Source organism: Salmo salar, chromosome ssa08, assembly GCF_905237065.1.
Source record: "Salmo salar chromosome ssa08, Ssal_v3.1, whole genome shotgun sequence".
In the NCBI taxonomy this organism is placed as follows: domain Eukaryota; kingdom Metazoa; phylum Chordata; class Actinopteri; order Salmoniformes; family Salmonidae; genus Salmo; species Salmo salar.
In genome coordinates, this window is record NC_059449.1 from 10,319,084 (window position 1) to 10,339,083 (window position 20,000).

The 20,000-nt window shown below is 44.9% G+C and overlaps 1 protein-coding gene across 14 annotated transcripts in view; it reads right to left on the reverse strand.

Annotated features, from left to right (window-relative positions):
• The window catches only part of LOC106610060 (teneurin-3), a 435,054-nt gene that overhangs the window by 37,316 nt on the left and 377,738 nt on the right, over positions 1-20,000 (reverse strand). For all 14 annotated transcript variants that reach the window (XM_014209180.2, XM_014209182.2, XM_014209187.2 and 11 more), the window contains 4 exons: positions 18,079-18,210; positions 17,692-17,827; positions 15,528-15,671; positions 37-286 (listed from right to left, as the gene is read on the reverse strand). In XM_014209180.2, the coding sequence (XP_014064655.1) occupies positions 37-286; positions 15,528-15,671; positions 17,692-17,827; positions 18,079-18,210 (662 nt within the window). The remainder of the gene's footprint in view (positions 1-36; positions 287-15,527; positions 15,672-17,691; positions 17,828-18,078; positions 18,211-20,000) is intronic.

Sequence of the window (20,000 nt, forward strand, 5' to 3'; positions counted from 1 at the left end):
CATAGGCTGTGTTTTCCCCCCTCTCTCCATCCGTACCGCAGCTCCATCACACTGGTGACGTTCCCAGAGGGGAAGATGCGTCGGATGTAGTTGAAGTCCCCGACGAAGAGGCTCCCGTCGGCGCCACAGGCCAGCGCCACGGGGGCCAGCAGCTTGTTGCCCTCCGCCTGGCCGTTACAGCTGGGGCACGAGATGCTGCGGCGCCGGCCGTTACCCATGATGCTGCTGATCACTGGGGGCTGCTGGGAGATGAACACGTTCTCACCATTGCCCTTGTACAGGATGCCTGGAGGGGGAGGAAGATGAGAGAGGAAGATTAGTTGCTGTGTCAAAGTCGTGTGTCATTGTGATGAGTGGAAGATTGCCGAAAAATGAGCCAATTGTTGTTGGCTTATACATGTAGCTTTTCGTACATTTCTGTAATTTCGGAACTTCCATATTCGCCAAAAATGACAAAAATGGAGGTGACGCATATTTAAACTGTAAAGTATTATCAAACAACAGCTTATACGTAGAAGGAATATGATTTGGCGTGTTGCAAACGTGGTTGAGGGATCAACGTAACACTTTGAATGCCCAGTAGCTGCAACACTTCACCAGATGATCGCCGCAGGGAAATCAAATCAAAGCGTTACAAACTTCCCTCGTTCACTCTCTCTTCCATAGAACAAATTCAGGCCAATGTTGTTTTTCATTTTTAACTCAACACCACTTCGTGTTAATCCTCGCCCCAAGGCTAACTAGCTATGCAGCCAGGAAATAAACACTCACTGCTTTAAAATTAGACCCACTTCACGCACGCACGCACGCACGCACGCACACACACACACACACACACACACACACACACACACACACAATTAGCATTTCACCAAAAATGTGAATTAATACAGGCTTTGAATATTTTATTTGTCAGATGATTTTCACCTCTCTGAGAATGTGATCTGAAGGAAACGTAGCAGGGTTTAAATGGGTTGACACCACAGCTGCTCCTGTTGTCATGATTACGGCCTTTTGATCATTGGAATGTTCATTTACGTGGTGCTGGGACTGAGAGCAGGATTTTATCTGGTAATGGTGGTCGTTTGGTATCGATCAATGCTGTTAGCGCTGCGTATGGTGCTGGGACTGGGTGTTTGGGCTGGGGTGATGAGGGTGTTATGGGGTGATGAGGGTGTTATGGGGTGATGAGGGTGTTATGGGAGTGGGGCACCCTGGTAGGTGTTGCCTGACCTTGCACTTCTCTCTCTTTCCATTCAATTCAATTCAAAGGGCTTTATTGGCATGGGAAACATACAGTATGTTCTCTCTTTCCTCTCAACAGGGTTTCATAGGATCACACAGCGTGGGAGATGGAAAGATGCATGTGTGTCACCACACATTTAAGAACATGACGCCTCCCCCACCAGTAACACACAACAGGGTGCTGATTTGAACAAAAACTGTTGAAAGACAAAGGAGTTAAATGGGATCAGCCGTAGGTGTAGTTTTCAAAGCAACAATATGTAAAAACCAACTGTACCTAGTATAAAGTGCAGTACTTCAAACCACTGCTATTCTGAAATAGCCTCTATCAATAAATACAACTACCTGTATATAAAAATGAAAAAAATATATCATTTCTAGATTAAAAAAAAAATTGATAATCAAAATCATTACTTTTGTAGCTAGCAATACAAATTGCGGACAACTAAAATAATAATTACAGCTACTTGATTATCAGCATATTCATGGAGACATAACTTATATATGATGAGGTAATAAAACTCTTAATAATGTGATGAAAATACTACATACAAAATTACAACATTAATATTGTTCTGATTACTAGCTATACTAATTCTAATACTTATGATAATAATTATTAAATAATATTGTATTTATTCAATACATAATCATTTAAAAAATGACATTAAATACTTTTAAATCATACTATAATATTGTACCTAAATAATATTATAATAATTACTAAGTACAGTATCATTAGTGTTATCATCCATATCAATAGCTTCCTCAACAATGTATTTATCTTTGCGAATACATAACTATTTAATTACTGCTCTCATTATCATCGATTATTCCCCTCCAAGTATGATTCCCTCTGGCAGTAAAGGAAAGAGCTACCAAATCAATACAATTGCAGCCGGTTAATCAATCATTCTATTCTCTCAGGTCTGGTGCCTTGACATTGTCCCCGTCTCAGGTTCCTTTCTCCTCCATATACTTGATTTGGGCCAGTATTGGGCACCTCAAACTTCTTATTGAATATTCGCTCTAAAATATCAACCCTGGTATAGTAAAATTAAAATGCTGGCGCCTAAAATTATTTTTGGCAGTTTTTTCTTTCCACTAAAAGCACTGAATATACTATAGAAATGAAATGAACACTATGGAAATGTTTTGGGAATATTGTGGGGATATAATGGAAATGTTTTGGGAATATTGTGGGGATATATGGGGATGTTTTGGGAATATTGTGGGGATATATGGGGATGTTTTGGGAATATTGTGGGGATATATGGGGATGTTTTGGGAATATTGTGGAGATATATGGGGATGTTTTGTGAATATTATGGGGATATATTGGGATGTTTTGGGAATATTATGGGGATGTATGGGAATGTTGTTATACTAAGCTCCCCCCAGGATGTACTGAGCTTAGCTCTGTGCTGTGCCATGCCCTGTCTCCTGAGGGCCATTGGAACAAACACACGCCCTGTACCACTATCCACAGGCCCTGGCCCACTCTGCCCACCCGTGTCCCAGAGATCGGCACTGATTGGAATAGTTTCTGATTGGCTGTGGGGGAATGAGAGTTGTCTATGTTAGGCTGAATGAGAGATAAAGAGAGAGAGGAAGAGAAAGTGGCAGAGGGTGCTGCTGCATGGATTTTGGGCTGTGTGATGTAGCCAGTGGGGTTGTGTTTTCAGTTGGGTCCAAAACACTGGGGTTTAATATCCGGCCTGAGGATATGGTGATGGAGGGGAGAGGGCTTTGGCGGCACGCGTGGTGTTCTGCTAACCGCTTGGCTAATAACAACAGGAACTAATGCTAGAGGCAGTTCATTGGGTAGCCTACAGCCAGGCTTTAGAAATACCAAAATATAAGCCTAGTGGTCTGATAAGTACAAAATAAAGAACAAAGTAAAAAAAACTAAAATATACACGTTGAAAAAGATTTGTAAAATGAAAGTTTTACAACATGTAGTCTTGTTTTGACTTTGTTACTTTCCTCAGTTTCTTTATAATCAGCACCCCTGCTGACGAAGCCTAACTGTGGATCAAATAGACTGGACCTGTCCATCAACACACAGGGGGTCTTTTATCTGTGCTGGAGCGAGGTGTGGTGCGTGTACGAGGCAGCAAGGTGTGGAGTAGAGAGGGAGAGCCGGGGAGAGAGAGGCAGAGGAGAAGAGCTTTGATCTTTATTTCATGGCTCTGGTTGGATCAAGGACATCGGGAGAGAGACCAGGGTCGGAGGGAATCACGGACGGCAAACGCGGCCGTGTTGTGGCGTGGCCGAGCGGTATGAAATAGAATAACGAATGTCTGACGGAGGGAAAAGGTGAGTGTACATACACATCGATGCACAGACAACAAACATGAAAGTATGTAAAGTACATGGACACAGTGTACAACATACCGGCGTAATGTACACATTCAAACACCTACTTTAAGGTCACCAGGCTCCCTTCACAGTCTCGGGATTGAATGGTTGGCTGGCTGTACAACATAGGCAGCTATTGCTGGTAGCCTTGATGCTTTCAAGTAGCAAGACAAAAGATGTAAGTGCCTTTGAACGGGGTATGGTAGTAGGTGCCAGGCGTTCCGGTTTGAGTCAAGAACTGCAGCGCTGCTGGGTTTTTCACACTCAACAGTTTCCCGTGTGTATCAGGAATGGTCAACCACCCAAAGGACATCCAGCCAACTTGGCACAACTTTGGGAAGCATTGGAGTCAACATGGGCCAGCATCCCTGTGGAACGCTGTCGACACCTTGTAGAGTCCATGCCCCGATGAATCGAGGCTGTTCTGAGGGCAAAAGGGGGGTGCAACTCAATATTAGGAAGGTGTTCCTAATGTTTTGTACACTCAGTGTATATTCTGTAAAAGGCATGTGTGATATCTTATTTGGAAAAGTGTCACTGAAAGTTTTCCATGTTTGTATTACTCTACAATAAATATGCAAGGATTTTTTCCCTGTAATATACACTGAACAAAAATATAAACGCAACATAAAGCGTTGGTCCCATGAGGTGAAATGAGGTGAAATGTTTTTTTATTTCTCTCAAATTTTGTGCCAAAATTTGTTTCCATCCCTTTTAGTGAGCATTTCTCCTTTGCCAAGATAATCCATCCACCTGACAGGTGTGGCATATCAAGAAGCTGATTAAACAGCATGATCTTTACACAGATACACCTTGTGCTGGGGACAATAAAAGGACAGTCTAAAATGTCTCAAGTTTTGAGGGAGCCTGCAATTGGCATGCTGACTGCAGGAATGTCCACCAGATTTGTTGCCAGATAATTTAATGTTCATTTCTCTACCATAAGCCACCTACAACGTTGTTTTAGAGAATTTGTCAGTAGGTCCAACCTGCGGGATCGTCTGAGACCAGAACAGCTGATGAAACTGAGGAGTATTTCTGTCTGTAATAAAGCCCTTTTGTGGGGAAAAACTAATTCTGATTGGCTGGGCCTGGCCCCTGCCCAGTCATGTGAAATCCATAGATAAAGAAAATAATTTATTTCAGTTGACTGATTTCCATATATGAACTGTAACTCAGTAAAATCTTTGAAATTGTTGCATGTTGCATTTATATTTTTGTTCAGTATAACTTTAAAAAAATATATTTCAAGGGCTTGCCAGTGGAGACAAAAGGGAGAGAGAGTGAAGAAAATAGAGAGAAATAGCAGGAGAGAGAGAGAGAAAGAGAGAGAGAGAGAGAGCGCAAGAGACAGAGTGGTATGAGGGATGGATGGATGGTTGGGTAGGTCATTTGGGTCATTCAGAAATAACAACAACTCCCAAAACTGCTGTCATCTTCAGAGCTCGCAAATACGCCTCAACCACAGCCTCCGTCAAAACTGCATGTCATTATTTCCACTTCCTCCCGACCGCCCAGCCAAACCACACCAGTCTCGTCCCTCCTTTCTCTCTCTTTCTCATTCCTCTCTTTTTCTTTTTCTCGCTCTTTAGTATGTTTAGCAGAACTCTGAGGACAGAAAGACAGAGAGAGAGAGAGAGTGAGTGAGAAAGGAGGGGGATGGAGAGAACCCTTCCTCTTACAGAGAACTACTAAAAGCAGCGTCACCAAAGTTATTCCACTGGGAACCAAAAGGCAGTGCAAACAGGACCAAGTCTTGGTGTAGTTATTTTGGATGGAGAGGGGGAAGAGATGAAGAGAGGGATGGATGGAGGAGAAGATAGGAGCAAAAAGGGGGGCTTTTGCTTCAAAGAAAGTACTTCAAAGGATGGCGTCACGCTGTGTGCCTTAAATTATTCACGTCGGGCAACATGTTGGAATTCTGCGCAGCCGCTTTGCCGATTGCTAGGTTTATTAACCGCTAGATGAATTACGCCATCTTGGAGAGAAACCCCTCTGTGAGTGAGCCCCCGCACAACGAGGGTCTGCACCGCCAGCCCGAACCCCTAACCAACCGTAGCCCAGCACCGAACATCCAGCTGAACCCCCTAAATCTCAGGTAGCTAGTTCGCCTAGCGCCCTCTGATCACCAGGAGCTTTCATCGATTAGCTGATGGAGCGGAGTTAGCGGTTAGCGATAGCAGTAGCGGCTGCGATGGATCGTGCTGAGCAGAGCTAGCGTTAGCTATAGCAGAGCGGGCGGCTCAGCGCCGTGCCTGTTTGAAAAACTGATGTGATTGGGTGATTGGGACTGTGGAGCGGTTTGGATAGTGTGTGTGTGTGTGTGTGTGTGTGTGTGTGTGTGCTGGACTGGCCTAACAAAGATGGATTGGGGCTGAGAAAGCACACACTGTATATTAATACAGATGGCAATCCCCACCAGCTGCATACATATGGTTTAGTCCCCTCTGAGAGATGTTCTGTAGGAGTTGAACTCCTGTATCAGACTAATTGGGAACATGGGCTGCGTCCCTAATGGACATGAACAGTAACTCCTCCCTTAGGAACCACAGACATGGTCACATTAGTGTAACAATGCAATAGGTCTGTATGGGGTATTACACCATCAGGGTAACAAGGGGTTAATGTAATCCTCTGGTTCTGCCTGAATGCATGCATTATGAACGAGTGTGTGTGTGTGTGTGCGCGTGCGTGTTTGTGTTTGTGCGTGTCTGTGCGCCAACGAGTAGAGACGATAAAATATGCTTGTACACATTTTCCATTATTGAGACGGAGAGAAAGCGAGGGGATAACCGTCTTGGGGCGTGTCAGAGAAAATCAGCATAATGCACTGTGATGGAGATTAGAACTGGAAGCCGGCCCGTTCTGAATGTCTACAATACGGAAGCTGACATCATCGTTAAATGGAAGACCGTTACACCAACGTGTTGGGTTGATCGTAAATGTAAATGAGAAAGGATCGGAACAGTATTGTTTTCCTGAAGACTGCAGTGTATTGTCCATGATGTCAATGTGCGTGACGTTTTTGAATAATAATTCTAGTTATTGTACGGTGACGCCTCCATCGTCGGATGGACAATACGGTTCTATTCCATGTCCAGCCATGGCTCTTGGTGGCACTGACCTCCACATTGACCTGGAAGCCGTTAACACTAGAACGGTCAATCTGGACCTTTTACATTCTGTCATTTCAATGACTTCATTTCATTGAAAACCTTGAACCCACCTATCCTAAATATGTGTATTTTAAACTCTAGCAATCCTTTGAGGTAAATATAATAAAATAAATAACGTTTCTGGGCATTTCATCCTCAAAGCGCCATTAGGGTCAAAATGACCGTACGCATATTTAACAGTAGCATCGCCTGTTAAATAGTCTAATAGCCAGTCTAATAAATCCATTTAAAATAAACAATCAAAGAAATCCATTCATATTTAGTTTAGGAAGGTCATAAAAAAAACATTACACAAGACCATTTTTTTTAAGAACAGAGCAGCATGTTTTGAGTTGTATTTATCTGTGCTTAGTAGGCTATGGCTGCTAATGATGCCAGTGAAATCAACATGTTAGTTAGGCAGACATCACAGGCCCTGCCCTACCACAGTCAACACACATATATTTCACAGTAAGAATATAACGGAATATTACAGAAATAGCCCAAATTACTTTTGCTGATTGTCACCAGGACTCAAATGAGGTGGCGCTGCGGTTATTCTAGGAAACAGTTCTCTTTTGAAAGAGAGACCATCCTCACAATTTGTATAGTGGTTTGGCAAAAATAGGTTCGTTAGAAACCTTGGCTCTTTCTGATAGGGGTGCAGCAATCAAAACGTCTGGCCTGCATGGAACTCTGTAGGATGATATGGAAGAAGTGCTATTTGGTCATCTCTGTTCCCTTCTTTGTCAATGCAATTGATCATATTTTCACCCATCAGACTACTGTCAATTGAATATTGTCTTTAGGCCACATCTGTTGTTATATGTGTGAAATTAGTTTTCAATATACTTCAGGTGTAGCTTGGATGGGCCAGCTAGGCTGTTGTCTTACAGTCAGAAAATACACTATCATCTTATTTTAGTATTTCGTCTATGCGATTCTGATCAATCAATACATTTTCTGGCTGATTACAAGTTACATTTGGTGTCCTGAGGTTTCTGATGACCTATTTGAATGTTATAAGTGTATTGATTTAGCAAATTGTTATGGAATAGTCACACCAATATCAACGGCCAGAATGATGGTCACAAAGGTACACATAGGAAATGGGACGGATGGCCTATTTCCTGTTTACGCACAAACACACACACACACACACACACACACACACACACACACACACACACACACACACACACACACACACACACACACACACACACACACACACACACACACACACACACACACACACACACACACACACACCTCCTTTTGGGACTCTTGGTGTGTGAGGGGAAATCAACAATAACAGATGAACAGGATCCTGGGTAGGAAAACGACTCAATCAGTTAGGCCCAGGACTGACCTACCGGGGAAAACACCACAGTGGCCAGGTGCTGTGTGTGTAGCGTGTGTAGTGTGTGTGTAGCGTGTGTAGTGTGTGTGTTGTATGTGTGTGTTTGTGTGTGTAGATCGAGAATTCTTCCTTTCTATTGATTTCATTGAAATAAACTGCAACCCATGTGTGTTTTAGCGTGTGTAAAAGCGTGGAACAAAATGTGGGTGATTATTTTCCAATCTGGTACAGTGCTGGTCAATAAGTCATTAACCAAAATGTATTCCCCATAATAATCCTTGTCACTGCTTCTTCCGCCTGTCTTTCTGTGCTAAACACCATAGTAGGTTGGTATTTCACACTAGATGCTTGTCCACGCTTAATCTAGGTAATGGCTATAAGAGTTTAATCTTGGTAATGGCTATAAGAGCTTAATCTAGGTAATGGCTATAAGAGTTTAATCTTGGTAATGGCTATAAGAGCTTAATCTAGGTAATGGCTATAGGAGTTTAATCTTGGTAATGGCTATAAGAGCTTAATCTAGGTAATGGCTGTAAGAGTTTAATCTTGGTAATGGCTATAAGAGCTTAATCTAGGTAATGGCTATAAAAGCTTAATCTAGGTAATGGCTGCAAGAGCTTAATCTAAGTAATGGCTATAAGAGCTTAATCCAGGTAATGGCTATAAGAGCTTAATCTAGGTAATGGCTATAAGAGCTTAATCCAGGTAATGGCTATAAGAGCTTAATCTAGGTAATGGCTATAAAAACTTAATCTAGGTAATGGTTATAAAAACTTAATCCAGGGAATGGCTATAAAAACTTAATCTAGGTAATGGCTATAAAAACTTAATCTAGGTAATGGTTATAAAAACTTAATCTAGGTAATGGTTATAAAAACTTAATCCAGGGAATGGCTATAAAAGCTTAATCTAGGTAATGGCTACAAGAATTCAATCTAGATGGTGGCTATAAAAATGTAATCTAGGTCATGGCTATAAAAGTTTAATCTAGGTCATGGCTATAAAAGTTTAATCTAGGTAATCACTATAAGAGTTTAGTCTAGATAATGGTTATAAAAACGTAATCTAGGTAATGGTTATAAGAGCTTAATCTAGGTAATGGCTATAAGAGCTTAATCTAGGTAATGGCTATAAGAATTTAATCTAGGTAATGGCTATAAGAGCTTAATCTAGGTAATGGCTATAAGAATTTCATCTAGGTAATGGCTATAAGAGCTTCCCTGTGGTGCTTGCTTGGTCTCTGAAAGAGTTTGACTGTCTCCAGCTCTTCTGACGTCAACACAACCAACATTGTACCGAATCAAGTGTTTTTTTTGTCTTATTTTCAACCCATAAGAATTGGAAAACAATAACAGCTCACTAAAGTGAGACACTACAATAAATGACGCGGCCGAGGGAAAGGGAGCGAGTGGGGAGAGTTTAAAATGGGGGAATGAGAACAAGGCGCCGCCGGCTTCCCCAGGTGCCAAGGACTCCAGTGGGATTGTGGGTAGTGAGGCCCACCTGCTGAGCTGGCTGCTGGAGCTACAGCACCACAGGCCTCTGAATAGGCCTGATAAGGAGAGATGAAAGGAGGAGAGTAAGAGACAGAGAGAGGGGGAGATAGAGAGAGGGGGGGGGAAACAGGCCCAGACGAAGGGGGGGACATCACAGGGTTTCACCACTCCAGGGTCTTCCGTCACCACATTACACACTCCCAACCAGAGACGAGATGGTCGGTACGAGGACACGGGAGAATATGTGTGTTAGTGTGTATGTAGGCAATAAGAGAAAAGGTGTGTGTGTGTGTGTGTGTGTGTGTGTGTGTGTGTGTGTGTGTGTGTGTGTGTGTGTGTGTGTAAAAACACCTGCCTCCTACTGCCTTTAGGTACTTTCATGTGTGTGAGAGTGCTGCCAAAACACACAGGACCAGGAAAAAGGGAATGACAGAGAATGAAATATTGAGAATGAGTTTGTGTGAGAGACGTCTGGAGTCTACGGGGTGAGATGGGTAGTGGCAAACTCGGAAAGCAGAGTGCTTCTTTTCCCCCTGTCCATGAATGCTGTCTTTCAGATTACAGACATCACTGCTTCCCCTGAGAGACCTGCCGTGGTTGCAAATGCCGGATGGACATAATAATGGCTGCCAAACACTATGCTTATCTGGACCTGCAGACCCGCTAGAGAAGAGGCTGGCTAGGCAGAAGAGGGGGATTGAAAAAAATGAGTAAAAGAGAGATGGGGGGTGGGAGGAGTGTCAAGTTGTGAGTCCACTTAGAGAACACACTGGTGTTTGTGACACAGGAAGGAAGACATCGTCGACACAGGAAGTGTTTGAGGGCCAATCAGGGCTTTGAAGCCGGCAGACAGGAAGTTGAAAGGATGGAACAGCCCGACGGAGGAAAAAAAGAGCGAAAGCTGTGGCTTCATCTCGCCCATCTCTCTCTTCTCCCTCTCCTCTCCTCCCCTCTCTTTTCCCTCCTTCTAAACTGTCGAGCGACTGACAGATTCCTGGATTCCTAGAGGCCTTACGTAAGAGGAGATGTCTGATGAAAGACTTGTGGTAATGATAGCCTACGAGGAGAAAGCTGTGATGTGGTCATCTATCACTTAACTGCTGCTGGCCAACAATTCTTACATGTCCATCCAGCGGGGGTGACATAATGAGTGTGTGTGTGTGTTGTGTGTGTGTGTGTGTGTGTGTGTGTGTACATGCATGTGTGATGTAAACCAGAAAGCACAACAGGCTCTGATTCAGACATCACTGCAGAGGGAGAAATACTAGAAGCTGCTCGCATTTGAAATAAATCGATGCATATGAAAGCATTTTTCAAGGAAATAAATATCTGGACAGCAATCTCACAGCGAGAGGGATCTGTTAGTCGGTGTGTTTGATCTGGGTGTGTAGTGCAGTGACACGCACGAGACCCACACGCACTAACACACACATCGCTGTTGTGAGGGCTCAAGCTCTCGCCTAGTGAAAGCCCTGGGGATTTAGAGAGAGGGATGACTGGTAATTTGATGGATGTGGTGACAGATAGAGGACATTGGGAAGGAGGGATGAAGGAGGGAGGGATGGCGGGAAGGAAAGAGGAAGGAGAAGAAGGGTAGTGTGCCCGCTGCCATTGTACTGTGATATATGACACACTTCCTGTGGCCACAGGAAGAAGACAGAGACTAACAACGACGAGGCTGTCATTACAACCACATTAACAACAGTATAGTTAAGAACACTATAACAATATGGAAGAAAATGAAACGTGTTCTACAAGAACCAATATCATTCACTAACAACCCTATGGAACAATCCTTGGATAGCTTTTCAGAATTCACCGATAAATTGGTCCACATGGAAAACTAAAGGCAAAGAAGTCGTAAATCACTTGGTAATAGGAAATACATTTATTTCCATGACAGAATTCAAAAAGTAATTTTGGACTGACCAAATACATGCAACTTAAAAGTTACATATCACAAAACAACTGTGTTGCGGCAGCCATTTTGGCTCTGTAGAGCAGTAACGCAGGTCCAGTGTCCTATTTGTGTCCTAGTAGGTGGACTAAAGGATTGATGGACAGGAACTGTGTTGTGGCGGCCATTTTGGGGCTACAGAGCAGTAATGGAGGTCCAGTGTGTTAAGTGAGTAGGAGGCTGGCTGAGATGCCCAAGTAATGGGGTCTGATTTCTGTGCTAGCTGATGGAGTAATGGGGCCAATCAAAGGGCCAGGGAGTGAGATAGAGATATGTGGTTGTAATGGAGTGGTTGGGGTAGTAGGTGTGTGTGTCGAGGGGGAGGGAGTGTGTGTGTATGTGCGTGTTTGGGGGTCTTGGAAAAGGGGGGAGAGTGGGATGAGGAGAGGAGGGACTAACTGGGAGGAGGAGGAGGGTGGGAGTGTTGGGTCTGGGTCAAACTGACAACTGTATGTGTAGTGTGTTCGTATGTGTGTGTGTGTGTGTGTGTGTGTGTGTGTGTGTGTGTGTGTGTGTGTGTGTGTATGCCTGTGTGTATGCACGTGTGTGTGCATGTATGTGGGTTTGTGTGTGTTTGTGTGTGTGTATATGTGTGTGATCGTGGTGTGTGTGTGTGTGTGTGTGTGTTTGTGTGTGGGAGATGAAAGACTAGCGGAATTCCCTCAGACAGCTGGGACTAAGCCGGAGAGGTGAAAGAAGGCTTAGTGTCATTAAAGAGCTGGATGGCTGAAAGAGCAAGACCCCCTAAACACCCCCTGTACCCCCTACACCACCGCCCCGGCAACCTGAGCCTGCCTGACGACAATCGCCCCCGACAACCAAACAACCGGACACGTAATTATACGTTCATTAGCTTTGTGTGTGTTTTGTAGCGGGCATACGAGCATTGTGAGTTAATGTGTGTGAACCAGAGAATGAACGGAGGGGAAAGCGTTTAACAGCAATTAGGATTCAGCGCATCAATGTCCTTCAGCCAGATTTTTACTCACACTACTACATATAGCCTGTATTCAATATCAGACCCTTTTGTCATTCTCAGACTACTCCTTTGCTTCACCCTCAGCACTGTGGATCTTCAGAATAATGTCTATGGTTTGTGACACATTTGCAGTATTTTTTAGACAGTAATTTGTCATTGAGCTTCGGTTTGCTGCGTGCAGAATGTGAGTGACTGAATAAGAGGGTCTGCTACAGGACTGTAATGTCCAACATGCCGTCGGATGGTTGAAGGTTGGCCGTTTTCTAACTAAACTTCAATAAGTCCAGGACTTCCCGTAACCATGCATTCATTCTGCAGGCCTTTTGGCTCCTACTACAATAGCTACAACTATTTCCAACCTACTCTACTGTTTATAGCAGTGGGATAATCTTTTCCATACGTTAGTCTACAGAGAGTAGCAGAGGTTAAGGAAACAAGTTAGGGTTGTGTAAAAGTTCACTCCTATTCCTAACTCTGTTGGTATAAACTATAAACTTGAGTAGTTATGAAGGAACGTTCAGTTTAATCATTAGTTTAAGGGGTATGGGTCACATTAAAAAGAGTGTTGATTATAACGTTTTAATGAAGCTATAGTCATATATTATATATATATACTGGGGCTCCCGAGTGGCGTAGCGGTCTAAGGCACTGCATCTCAGTGGTAGAGGCGTCACTACAGACACCCTGGTTCGTATCCAGGCTGTATCACAACCAGCCGTGATTGGGAGTCCTATAGGGCGGCGGACAATTGGCCCAGAGTCGTCCGGGTTTGGCCGGTGTAGGCCGTCATTGTAAATAAGAATTTGTTCTTAACTGACATGCCTAGTTAAAATAAAGGTTAAATAAATAAATAACGCAAAATTCCAGATACGTTGAATAAATTCCCTGGTTTTCACGAAATCCCAGTTGGATCTTTGGGACATCCCTACCCCATTGAAATTAAAAATGTTTAAGGTAAGGATTAAGGATAGGTTAGGGTCAGGGTTTAGGGTAGGGCAAGTCCCAAGGATCCCAGATAGCAGTCTCCACCACTGCAGCCTCATCTCATCTCCAGCTTCATTACTCTGGTAGATTGGGTCCTTCACTAGGAACCACCATTATCCCCTCTGTCCTTATGGACATCCAATGTGGGTGTTTGTTATAGACATCCACTCTGTTAAGAGTCTGTCTGGGAGGGTATTTATGACAGGCAAATCTAGCGAACGCCCGTCCCTGTCCCGGTCTGAGCTGATCTTATCTCTCCCACTCCTGTCATGGCCGTTGGGTTGTCTCGACGATGGGGCTGATTCAATTAAGTCAAGTGTCAGTTTGAAAAGTCGACGGACGTCAAAACTTCAGTCGTTTATCTGATTTAAACGCTGGGGGGAAGCTGAGGCGTCCCGGGCCGTACCCACACTCGTTCCAGCTAATGGTTTCTGTTTTTTAGGATGTGGATCAGGGTTGGCGGTCGGGGAGTTGAGGACATCCTGTCCTGACAGGATGTCCTGTCCTGACCGGTCTTTACCTTCTTTAAGGGTTTTAGACATACAGTATGTGTTAAGGATACTTAACACTCTCTCCTCTCCCTCTACCTCTTTCCCTCCATCTCTTTCCTTCCTCCCCTCTCTATTTCACCCCATCTCTTCTCCCCATCCCTCTCTCTCTGCCATCTCTTCCCCTCTGTTTCTCCTGTTGAAGTATCACTGGTCAGGGTAGAGCGTAGCATGGCTGGCATATATCACAGCTTGTCTGATGTCTTGTTGATGACATGGTGGCCCGTAAACGTTTCGGCTGCCAAGTATCTCTCTCTCGCTCTCTCCATCAAGGTCGCTCTGACAGATAAGTCGATGATGCTCTTCGTTTGGTTAGCAGTGTTTACATTAACATGAGTGCTAGACGAGATCTGTCGTCAGTCAGGCCCTGTTGTGGCTTACACACACACACACACACACACACACACGCTTACACACGCTTACACACGCACACACACACACACACACACACACACACACACACACACACACACACACACACACACACACACACACACACACACACACACACACACACACACACACACACACACACACACCCCGATTCATTCCTGTCTACTGTGATGTGACTTAGCGTTTTTAAAGCTCCTCACCGTGTCTGTACGATAGATAGCACCTGTAATTGATGTGCTGTTGAGCTTCCTGTTTAACAAGCTTATGTCAGCGAATAACGATAAGCCCTGTGTAAATCTGTTGAGAAGGTACCACTTAGGTAGCTTGTAAAGGTGAATAAGGCATGAATTAGAGTTGCGGCTGCAGGATAGGCATTAAGCTGGAGGTAGAGGTGGTGGGGGAATCTGTACGTGTGTGACGAGCAGGGGAGAAAGACTGCTCCTTCTCACTGAAGCCACGGAAGTTCAAACGCCGACTGTGGTACTGCAGGCATTGTTAGCAGAAAACAGGATCCTCCTTCGTGGTCAATATTCCTGTAAATGAAACGTTTTTCCGAAAACAATCATGGTACCAATAATTGCTTCTAATGCATCAGATGTTATTTTAAAATCGCAGTTATAAGGATCATTTAGTTGCTAATGGCAGCCTGCAGTATCCCAGTCAGCCTTCAACTTGAGTTACTCAATAAGAGGGGGCAGCACTGAGCTACCCCGCAACGTCACTTCCTGGGCTAGTTCAAACTGTGCATGTTAGGTCTCCATGAGACGCCATCTTAACAGACTTAATTTGGCTTCAATGCGCTATTGAGTCTTCACATAGGAAACAATATGGTCACATGGCTCATATATACAGTCATTGGTGATGAGTGTGTGTGCATGTGTGTAAATGTGAGTTTGTTTGTGTGTGTGTGTGTGTGTGGGGAGGTCCACGCATGTGTGCTTGGTGTGTGTGTGTGTGTGTGTGTGTGTGTGTGTGTGTGTGTGTGTGTGTGTGTGTGTGTGTGTGTGTGTGTGTGTGTGTGTGTGTGTGTGCAGTCATGTTCCTACCGTTCTGGATATCCAGTATATGGTGTTTGTCCAGCGTCCAGCCTCCCATGTTGGACGCGTCCAGCTCATAGCCCTGCAGTGTGGCGGTCCTCTTCTCCCACAGGATCAGGTCCAGACACGACTCGTACTCAAAACCCACCGACACTACAACAGGAACAGGAAGGAGGCTATCGGGTTAGCACAGATACTGTTAATGACAACACTCCAACTGACTAACGACGAGTATAAGCCTAGTCAATGTTATTGGTATTACTTGTTTTTGTCTCGAGTGATTCTAATTAGTCGTCTTACACAATTACAATTCATCTCTGCCGTCGTACCTCAACAGCTCCACTCAGTTTGTAATTACATAACTTTCCCAAGCTTGATAATCATCTCCTTACAGCTCTTTTTAAACTCCTATCTGTCTTCAGCTGATCACATTACGACAAACCCCCACTGATGGATCAATAATGGTGCAGGCCAAATGACCAGACAGGCGTAATGCAATTGGAAAAAAACAAATGCTGACGAAGGGGAGGTTAGAAGGTGAAAACACAATCAATCAATATGACTTGGGGCTGGTCCATTTCTAATAACACCCTCCGATTCCTTCTCCTATCTCTTCCTTCCTGGCAAAGCAAGAATACATTAGACTCAACAATAATAACCCTGCAGCGTCTACACCGTCTAACAGTTTGTTTATGTAAAGGCGGTCATTTTCTATTTATTTACATATGAGAGAAACATGGGTAGTTTTACACTGGCCAACTTCCTTTCCCTCCCTCCCCAATCCCCCAGGACTGAAAATAACAAGCCGCTGCATGTCTGCCTGCCTGTCAGGCACTGGAACAGCTTGAGCGTACGGTGACAAGTGTGTTTAGGGATTTCATTGTGAGCACAACCATCAACGTTCTCCAGAAGCAGCTCTAACCCCCGGCTGTATTTTAGTCAGAACGAAGCCACACCTTTCGCCATGACCTTCAGAAAGCTGAGAGAGAGTGTGTGTGTGTGTGTGTGTGTGTGTGTGTGTGTGTGTGTGTGTGTGTGTGTGTGTGTGGCGTGTGTGTGCGGGCGTGTGTGTGTGTGTGTGGCGTGCGTGTGTGTGTGTGTGTGTGTGTGTGTGTGTGTGTGTGTGTGTGTGTGTGTGTGTGTGTGTGTGTGTGTGTGTGTGTGTGTGTGTGTGTGTGTGTGTGTGTGTGTGTGTGTGTGTGTGTGTGTGTGTGTGTGTGTGTGTGTGTGTGTGTGTGTGTGTGTGTGTGTGTGTGTGTGTGTGTGTGTGTGTGTGTGTGTGTGTGTGTGTGTGTGTGTGTGTGTGTGTGTGTGTGTGTGCGGGCGTGTGTGTGTGTGAGTGTCTGTGTGTGTGTGAGTGTGTGCAAAAACAAGAACAACGTGATTCCTCTCTGCGGTGGTTTTTGTGTTGCAGAGTTATCATACACATGTGAAACGAAAAAGTGAAGAACGACCAAAAGCAGCAGTTGTTTTTTGTGTGGAATGCATTAGCATATCATCGTGAAGACAGACATCACACAGGCAGATCTGAAGGCCTCAACGGTCTGTATTAAACCAAAGCACTTCCTTAACCGTTCAGCACACACATCTGAGGGAAGTCAGTTCTTTGACAGCAGCCTGTTAGGGACTCCCTTAGCATTTACAAAGAGCTGTTTAAGCGAAAGGCACATGTAATGTAGGTGCTCTACACGGGCTTAGGAAAGGCGGACAAAGGAGTACGCCGTACGATAGCTTCACTGAAGAAATACTATGTGTGTCTGCCTGTCACCTTTCGTGCCCAAGAGGAACGGTCCTTTGGGGATAAATCAACCTTGAAATGGACATTTATAAATGTTTCAACATCATATTCATCATCTCCAGCACCACCCCAACATCAACGTGTGTGAAAATGGCACGTTGCTATGTTTGGCAGCAAAAAAAATAGAGGAAGATAAGTGTTTCCAGTGACCTCATCAACCAATTAGCAGACAATTAGTAGGCAATTGGTTAAAATCACATGCTGCACACCGATGACATCATTTGAAACATTTATCTCCCTCCATCTTTTCCCCACAAAACCTAGAACACACGTTGATGTCGGGTTGGTGCTGGAGAGGATGAATATGAAGTCGAACATGCTTTAAATTTCCCTTTAACTCGTAGCGTGTGCTTTGGCCCGCTCCGCAGTACTCACCGACTGCCTCAGACAAGCCGTAGACCTTCTGGTTGTAAGCGTCTGTCTTGTCCCAGATGAAGGTGTAGGAGAGGTTGGGCTGGGCAGGGAACCACTTCTGGAACAGACGCCCCACCACCGCCACCATCAGGTGCACCTGGAATAGATTATGGAATTAACACATTTTCAGACGGGCATTACAATGGCCAGCTAGGGTAAGACTGACTGTACATTTCGCACTCAAAAGGCATTTGACATCAAAATAAATTGTAGCCTTGGTTTTGTGTTAGCACATTTATTAAAAAACATCTATTCACTGTATTTTGGCCTGTATTGTAAGACCTACAAGACCTGTGGAGATAGCAATGCCAGTCACAATTTAGTTACACCTAAAGAAGAAAGCCCTACCTTCATGAGGTTGAAGGGCACACTGGCCTGGGTCATGGTGACCTTGAGGACAGGCTTGTAGCCGGCCGCCCTGCTGCCCAGGTACAGCAGGTTGAGGTCGCTGCCCGGGATGGACGTCTCCTCCTGGAGGACCTGTTGGGGGGACGGGGGACGGGACGACACATCAAAGGAGAGTGGGTCAAGAAGGGTTAGTACATCTTAGCACACCCTGAGAGGACTGGAGTGGAGAATGTCATCTTTGAACACTTTTCAGTGAGAACATCAAAGCCGAAAGGTTTCAGAAAAGTCTCAGTACAGCTACACTCTGGGTGGTGTGGCAAAGTGACAAGAGAACGGAGAGGTCACATGGAGTCAAGAACGCTATTCATTCATCTGTGAAAACTATTTGGAGAGAAGGCAAGAAGGAAAATAGAGAGAGAGAGATCTCCCCGGCCTGTTTTCTCAGCGCAGTGACTGTCCTCGTATGGAAGGCTGTTTCATATAACTATAAGCAGGGGTTATCTTCTGTTCAGAGCGCCTCCACTGTGTGTTGGGTGTGTGTGTGTGTGTGTGCGTGTGTGTGTGTGTGTGTGTGTGTGTGTGTGTGTGTGCAGAGCTCCTCCCTGTCTATCCACTGTCTTTTCATTAGTGTGATGCTCCAGAAAGCCCTGGGTGTTAGGTCTCTCTGTTGTTTTTAGCCTCTCCTAACATCAACACATTTCACCCTCTTTTCAAAGCAGGGGCCAAAGAGCTCCCTGGCTGAGATTTGGAGGGTATGAGGAGGTTGGAATTAAATGGAATATGACCTCAAATCTGTACACATCACATGCACTGAGGGTATTTATTAAGTCCATCAGATTCCAAAGACCTATCACTCAATACTTATTTACTTTCTAGCTCGAGTCTCTCTCTCTCTCTCTCTCTCTCTCCCTCTCTCTCTGTCTCTCTCGCCCTCTGTCTCCCCCTGCTCCCTCTCTCTCGCTCTCTCTCCCCCTGCTCCCTCTCTCTCTCTCCCCCTGCTCCCTCTCTCTCCTTACTCCTTCTCTCCCTCTCTCTCTGTGTCTCTCTGTCTCTCTCGCCCTCTGTCTCCCCCTGCTCCCTCTCTCTCTCTCCTCCTGCTCCCTCTCTCTCTCCCCCTGCGCCCTCTCTCTCCTTACTCCTTCTCTCTCTCTCTGTGTCTCTCTGTCTCTCTCGCCCTCTGTCTCCCCCTGCTCCCTCTCTCTCTCCCCCTGCTCCCTCTCTCTCTCCCCCTGCTCCCTCTCTCTCCTTACTCCTTCTCTCTCTCTCTCTCTCCCTCTCTCTGTCTCTCTCGCCCTCTGTCTCCCCCTGCTCCCTCTCTCTCTCTCCCCTGCTCCCTCTCTCTCCTTACTCCTTCTCGCTCTCTCTCTCTTTCTCTCCTCCCTCTCTCCTTATTCTACTCTCTCTTGTCTCCCTCCCAGAAATATTGGACCAGTCTGTATTTTCATTAGACGGGAGAGGGAAGCTTGACATGGGTCTCAACGAGCCTTTGATATCCAATATGGTCGCCCAATGACAACGGAATCAATCAAAATGAAAAACAAATTGAGGGTGGAAAAAGTGACAGGTAAAAGGTAACAGATTTAGTGGCTAGGCCACCACGGGTTTACCCTCCCATACACACACACACACACACACACACACACACACACACACACACACACACACACACACACACACACACACACACACACACACACACACACACACACTTAATATTACCATGTGCAGCGGGTGTGTTTTCTTCCGGGTAAACAGTGTGTGTGTGTGTCCTGAACACACTCCACCAGCGAACGGACCCCACCCTGGTCTCCCCAGCTAGCTCTAACTACAACGTCTGGCCTAAGAACATGTTTCTCTTGGCTTTAAACTAACTCCTGATAGAAACACTCTGTTATTACATCTTCTCTGGTGTGTTTGTGTCT